The 6,321-nt window shown below is 40.5% G+C and overlaps 1 protein-coding gene across 1 annotated transcript; it reads left to right on the plus strand.

Annotated features, from left to right (window-relative positions):
• The first annotated feature begins 564 nt into the window (after positions 1–564).
• Positions 565–3,728, plus strand: COXFA4L3 (cytochrome c oxidase associated subunit FA4L3). The gene is made up of 5 exons (XM_014780682.2): positions 565–715; positions 853–914; positions 1,085–1,170; positions 2,086–2,146; positions 3,332–3,728. Exons 2-5 carry the CDS (start codon positions 879–881, stop codon positions 3,398–3,400), a joined length of 252 nt encoding a protein of 83 aa, XP_014636168.2. The 5' UTR covers positions 565–715; positions 853–878; the 3' UTR covers positions 3,401–3,728.
• Positions 3,729–6,321: the final 2,593 nt, after the last annotated feature.

Here is a 6,321-nt window from a genome sequence, read left to right on the forward strand (position 1 = left end):
GGCGAGTTAAAAGGGGGCTTCAAGACGAAGCCAGCCTGCGGGGTCGTCTGTCTCATAGATGAAACCTTGGAAACCTTTCCAGCTGATTCTTTTTGTTTCTTCTCCCTCGACCCCCCTGATTTTTTTAATGGAAATAATCAGGATACCATAGGAGTTATTCTGAAAGGAACGTTAGAATTTAATTTTAATTATCTCCATATGTGCGCTACATCACATTTTGGAGCTTTTAATGTGATTGGATTAATTCTAATTTACCTGCCTGCACCTGGGAGCCTCCCCGGGACCCTCGGCTCTGCGGCTGCTTTTCCAGATTCCCTGTGAGAGAGGTTGGTTTGCACCTTGTTCCCAGTTCCACTCCTTGCAGGCGCCGGGGACGGCTGGGAGCGACCCGGAGCGCCCACGCCCAGCCTCGGCTGGCGCCGGGCTGCAGGTAACAATCGGGACGAGCGGCAGGGGGCGCCGGCGCCCGCGTTTGGCTGCGCAGCGTCTGTGGGCACGGCGTCCTGCAGGGGGCGCCCGGGAGCCGGGCGCCGAGCGGGGCAAGCGAGCCCGAGCCAGGCAGGTCCCGTACGCCCCCGGCCCACCCGCGTGACCAGAACGCCCGGGCCCGGCCCTTCCGGAGCGGTTGTGGCTGGTATATAAGGCGCGGCGGCCGAGGCTCCGTTCGGCTCTGGGCGTTAGCATCGTCGGTGTCCCGGTTCCGCTCGTCCCCCGGGTGAGCTGCCCTCGGGCGAAGGCGCTCGGGAGCCGGCCCGAGGCTGGCTTTTGGGGAACGTGGGATGGTCTGGCGCCCGCCAGGTTGGGTCCTAGTGGCTGAAGTTTTGATCAATATCTTGGATTTTTTTATTCCAGATTTGTTATTCTACAGTGAAGTCATCATGAACTTTTTCCAACTCCTGAGGAAAAAGAAGGAAGTAAGTTTCTAAAACAATTGAAAATCTTGACTGAAAATATTGATTTTTAAAGATGGACGGTTGGTGCAAATTTTGAAGAAAGTATAAAATGGTATATAGCAATTCTGTTATATTTCAGATGTTTCACGTTGAAACATGGGAATATTTACCCTCAACTTGTTCTCTGTTAGCTTATCCCTTTGGTGGCGTTCATGAGCGTGGCAGCGACCGGAGCGGTGTCTTTTGCTTTGTATTCCCTTAAAAAAACCGACGTGATGTAAGTAGGCATCATTTCTAAAAGCGCTTGTAGCTGTGCTAGGTTGGCCTTCAGTTTATGAAACGCATGAGATCAGTTTCCTGGTTCTCCCCCAGGATCAGAATGTCAAATTGTGAACTTGGCGTCAGGGCTGGAAAGCATCCTGGTATCAGAAGACTATGAAATTATGATATTAATAAAATTAGTTTGTTTCGTGTATCTAAATATCCTTTCCTCCACTGACCCTCCTCCTCTTCTCCTGCAGCATAGTTAAGCTTTGAAATTTAAAGCACTTAAATGGTATTTTGGGATATACATCCTCTAACTTAAATCATCATTTTAATGAAATTTTTAAATTTCCGTTTATTAGAAAGATCTTTCCTAATTCGGTAGAGTTTATAGATTCAGTTGTCTGCAGTGAACCTAATCTCAGCTCTGGGTATAAGAAGGTAAAATACCATGTATCCTGGAAGATGAGGACGAGGAAAACTTGAGCCTGATCTTGGCCCAGTGCAGGGCTGGAGAGGGTAGTAAAGCTAGGCTCTGACAGGGGCCTAGGGCCCTGCAGTTCACCACCTACAAAGTTCAAGTCCAGCCCTTCTGCTGGTCCCAGAAACCAGGGCAAGAACATTTTTGCTTATCCTTATCCTGGCCTTTCCACCCGCATTGCTATTCGGCTTATGGGAACATTCGCCAATTTGGCCCAATAAAAGGACTACGACCTCCTACCCTGCAGAGGACTTAGTCCTTAATGTTTGAGCCAAACTGTGAAGCTCCTTGACAGAATATTGATAGGAGTCCTCTATCAATTTCACTTAACAGATAAATGCCTAAGTAGGCAGTCTGGGTCTGTCTCTAGCATGTCTATAGACCCAGTATCAGAGTTGGTTTAAATTCACTTACTTTAATGTTTAATAAGCTTTCTTTTATTTTTAGCATTGATCGGAAAAGAAATCCAGAACCTTGGGAAACTGTGGATCCTAGTGTACCTGGAAAGGTATTGCTAAATTTTAAAGTGATTTACATTTAGTTCGAGCTTTAGCACCCTTGTCAGCAAAATAGATTTAATACCTTTCATGTTTAGGGTGCTGTTTAGTGTTAGAGAGAGTGCTGTAGAGTTTTAGAGATCTAGTGCAAATCCTTGTTCCCTTATTCACAGGCGATTTTAGACAATTTGGCCTCTCTGAGGCTCTCAGAATCTATAAAATAGGCACAGTAATAGGGCTCTACCTCAGAATTAAGAGGATTAAAGAAGATCAAGTACGTAGAGCCCATTAGTACAGTGCCTGGCCCATAGTAAGCAGTCAAATATTTTATCATTATTGTAACACATTATCTCATTTTTATGCATTATTTATCTAAAGTTGATATAAGGTCTATTGTGATAAATAATAGGAGTTCCTGAAAACAGGAATGACATTCTCTTTAAGCAAAATTAGCTAATATCTACTCATTCTTTTAAGACTATTGCAAAGATGTTTTACATTTTAAATATTTTGGAAGTAAGAAACATTTAGTCTGTTGGAATGAATACTACTTAGGTCTGTCAGGAAAGCTGTATATTTTTTTTTAACAAAACTTTCTAATAACACAATTTGACTTAGTTTTAAAGATCCTAAATGTCCTTCATTATCTACATCTCCTAGGTCCTGGGGTAATAGAGAACTTGTGAGGATAAATGAGAATCTCTGAATGTGAGTTCTTGGGAAGTCAGGGACTGTCCACAGCTCTCTCCCTGTCCCTTAGTGTATAGATCATTTGTACCTTCGTTGAGTAATTACAATGAGGAAATTTTGTCAAGAGCATACTGTGTGCCAAGTCCTGTGCTAGAAGCATTATACATCCACTCATAAGGAGCTGAAACACTTTTTTGAACTTATAGGTCATATAAAACCTTGGGAAATTAAAAAATCTAGAACCTGTTAAGTGAAAATGGGGCACATGTATATGACCTTTCTCTCTGATCCTATAACACTCAGGAACCCAGGGGCTTTTTAGAGTGATAGAAACCAGCCCATATTACTGTTTTGTGCATGTTTTAGAGATGGGAAGAGGTGATTCTTTGACTACAAATGCTATGGTGATGCTTTTTCCAAAGGGGAGTGTGGACAAATCCCAAAAGGGGATGTGAGGATGAAGGATAGGTCCTAGCCAAACATTTTTATTTTCCTTTTTTTTTAAGCTTATAACAATCAACCAAGAATGGAAGCCCATTGAAGAGTTGCAGAATGTCCGAAGGGCGACCAAATGACCAGCCCTCGCCCCTTTCTTCCCAAGAGTACTCTATGAATCTAGTGGAAACACTTCTGCACAAACTAGATTATGGATACCAGTGTGCGGAAATGCTTCTGCTACATTTTTAGGGCTTGCCTACATTTTCGGACTCAGGATAAGGAATTGTAAAGACAGTGCAGCAATAACCACATTGTCCAAAAATAAGTTTCTGTGTTTATTTTCTTGTTGTAAATTTGAATTTTGCATATTGGAATTTTTATGTTTATGATGCCTGAATGTTTTCCTTGAAATGTATAATGATTTGTAAATTACATTATCTGTAATAAAATACCATTTGTGCAAGATTTCTTAAAGATTAGATACATATTTAAATGGAGGAGAAAGTCTTTTTTTATGGGGGAAAAAACACATTTTGAAGCCTGGAGCTTCATCTTTTAAATATCCGGTACAAATTTCTGTATAAACTTTTCTTCCAAGTTTATTCATTCACCAGAAATTTATTGGGCACTTACTGTTAGCTAGGCACTGTTCTTGTGCAGGTGAGATAAAGCAATGGATAAAACCAAATTCTGGAGGGAGAAATAAAATATGGTAAGCACAATGAGGAAAATGAAGACGAGATGGGGTAGGAGATTCCATGAGGATTGGTCTTGGAGGAAGTGCTGGGATTCTGGTGGTGAATAGGAATGTGGGCCATGCTGAGACTGGCCCTAAAGATGCCAAGGCTGACAATGGTGCTCCTGTGAGGGTTGGGGAGGGGAGGATGGAGAGCACCCTACCGAGTCTGGGGTCCCTCGTCACTCTGACTGGTGGTGACTTAGAGACTGAAGGTGCAATCAAACCCAGCATGCCCCTGGGCTCTCCCTTGATTGTTCTTGAAAATGGGACCAAGTAGAAAATTGCTTTTCATTAACTTTTTTAAAAAATTGAGATATAATTCACATACATTAGTATTCATCCATTTAAAGTGCACAATTCTGTGGATTTTAGTATATTCACAATGTTTTTCTACCATCTCATTCCAGAACATTTTCATCACCCCAAAAAGAACCCTGTATCCATTAGCATTCATTCCCCCTTTCCTGACCCCTCTGCTTCCAGCCCCAGCAAACACTAATAAACTTTGTCTTTATGGATTTGCCTATTCTGGACATTTCATATAAATGGAATCATACATTATGTGGCCTTTGTGTCTGGCTCCTTTAACTTAGCATGATGTTTTCAAGATTCATCCATGTTATGCCAGGTATCAGTATGTCATTCCTTTTTATGACTAGTAGTCCGTTGTATGGATGGACACATTTTTATCCATCAGTTGGTGGATATTTGTATTGTTTCCACCTTTTGGCTATTATGAATAATGCTGCTGTGAACAGCCATGTACAAATTTTCGTGTAGCCATATATTTTCAATTCTCTTGGGTATATACCTAGGTTTATTAACTCTTTTAAGTAAAGGTAATAAATGCTTTTTTATTAATTTCTTTAATTTTTATGAAAATTTAAAAGAAGGGCTAAATTCTTGTCACCTTCAAGGCAATGAAAAATAACTAGCTCTTGCTGGAGACTCGGCAATTCTGAAAGGATTAAAGCAAGACTACTTCCGCCAACCTCTGCTGCTTCCTTATTGCCCAGGGTTTCCCAGATTGAAAATTTCTGATGTTTGATCTCAAGGAATTACACGTACCAATTAGGGAGCACAGTTTTATTTGCTTAAGCTTTTAAAGTGCAATATGATACCATTTAGGCAAATAAAAAACAGCCTCGTGATAGTTGGCCAACTAGGAGAGCAAATTGTAGAGTGTTTTGTGAGGGATGACTGTGCCTTTCAACTTTAAAACACAAACCTGATTGAAATACAGTAGCTTTAAGGGGTGATCGTGGTCATGGAAGGTACCATGTAGCACATTTGGGAGGGAGAAAGGCCAACAGAAATATTGACACTTAAATTTTAAAAGACTTATTAGTTTTATTTTTGGTTGTGTTCTTAGCATTTTTCCCCAATGTTTTATTTTGAAAATTTTCAAATATACAGAGAATTAGTACAAAGAATGCTCATGCTTTTTGTCAATTAACATTTTTCCACCTTTGCTGTATCTTTCGGTATATTATGTTCTTTTAAAATGAACTCTTTGAAAATAAGTTATGGATGTCATAAAGCTTTTTATGCCTAAGAGAAAGGACCTTCTAGCTGACTGTAATACAATTATCATCCCTAAGAAAATTAACATTTGTTCAATAGTATCACCTAACATCAGATCCATTTCCATTTTCTCTTGTTGTAACGTCCTTTATAGCTATAGTTTTAGGTCCACAATCTAGTCCAACGTCCACTTGTTGCATTTGGTTGTTAGGTGTTGTACTGAGTCCTCGATAAATATGGGGTCATGAGAATGACTCCAAAGGAGCTTGTGTAGAACTGCTGTCTCTGCAGAGTTTGATCCGGATAAGATTCTCTTGGATGTGGACTTTGAACTTTTTTTATTTGAGATGTATTAATGACATTTTCATGTAATTTAAATATTTAAGTTGTACAATTATTGAGCATTCACTATGTGGAGGACATTGTACTGGCCTCGAGGATCTGACATAGGAAAGGCAGACACACTTATGAACAAATCAAAGCAATACAGGGACGATAAAGCAAGGACAGAAAAGAGCACACGGTACAAAGGAAAGCTTCCTCAAGAAGATGGATCCCTGAAAGACTAATCAGTCTAGTTTCTTGAAAAACCAATAATTAGAAGACAGCAAGGCAATTGAAGTAGAGGTGCATATTGACCTAAGGCATAAAGGGTTAAAATAACATATTTTCTGGAAACTTGAAGTTTCCATGGAAACATGAAATTTAATATTGGAATGTAAAGCAGGGTAGGTGGAATGTATAGGACCTTTTGTGTTATTATCCTGCAGGTACCAAGGAATCAGAAAAGGGTTT

This window comes from Ceratotherium simum, chromosome 3 (assembly GCF_057802395.1).
Source record: "Ceratotherium simum simum isolate JZ-2026a chromosome 3, ASM5780239v1, whole genome shotgun sequence".
Lineage (NCBI taxonomy): Eukaryota > Metazoa > Chordata > Mammalia > Perissodactyla > Rhinocerotidae > Ceratotherium > Ceratotherium simum.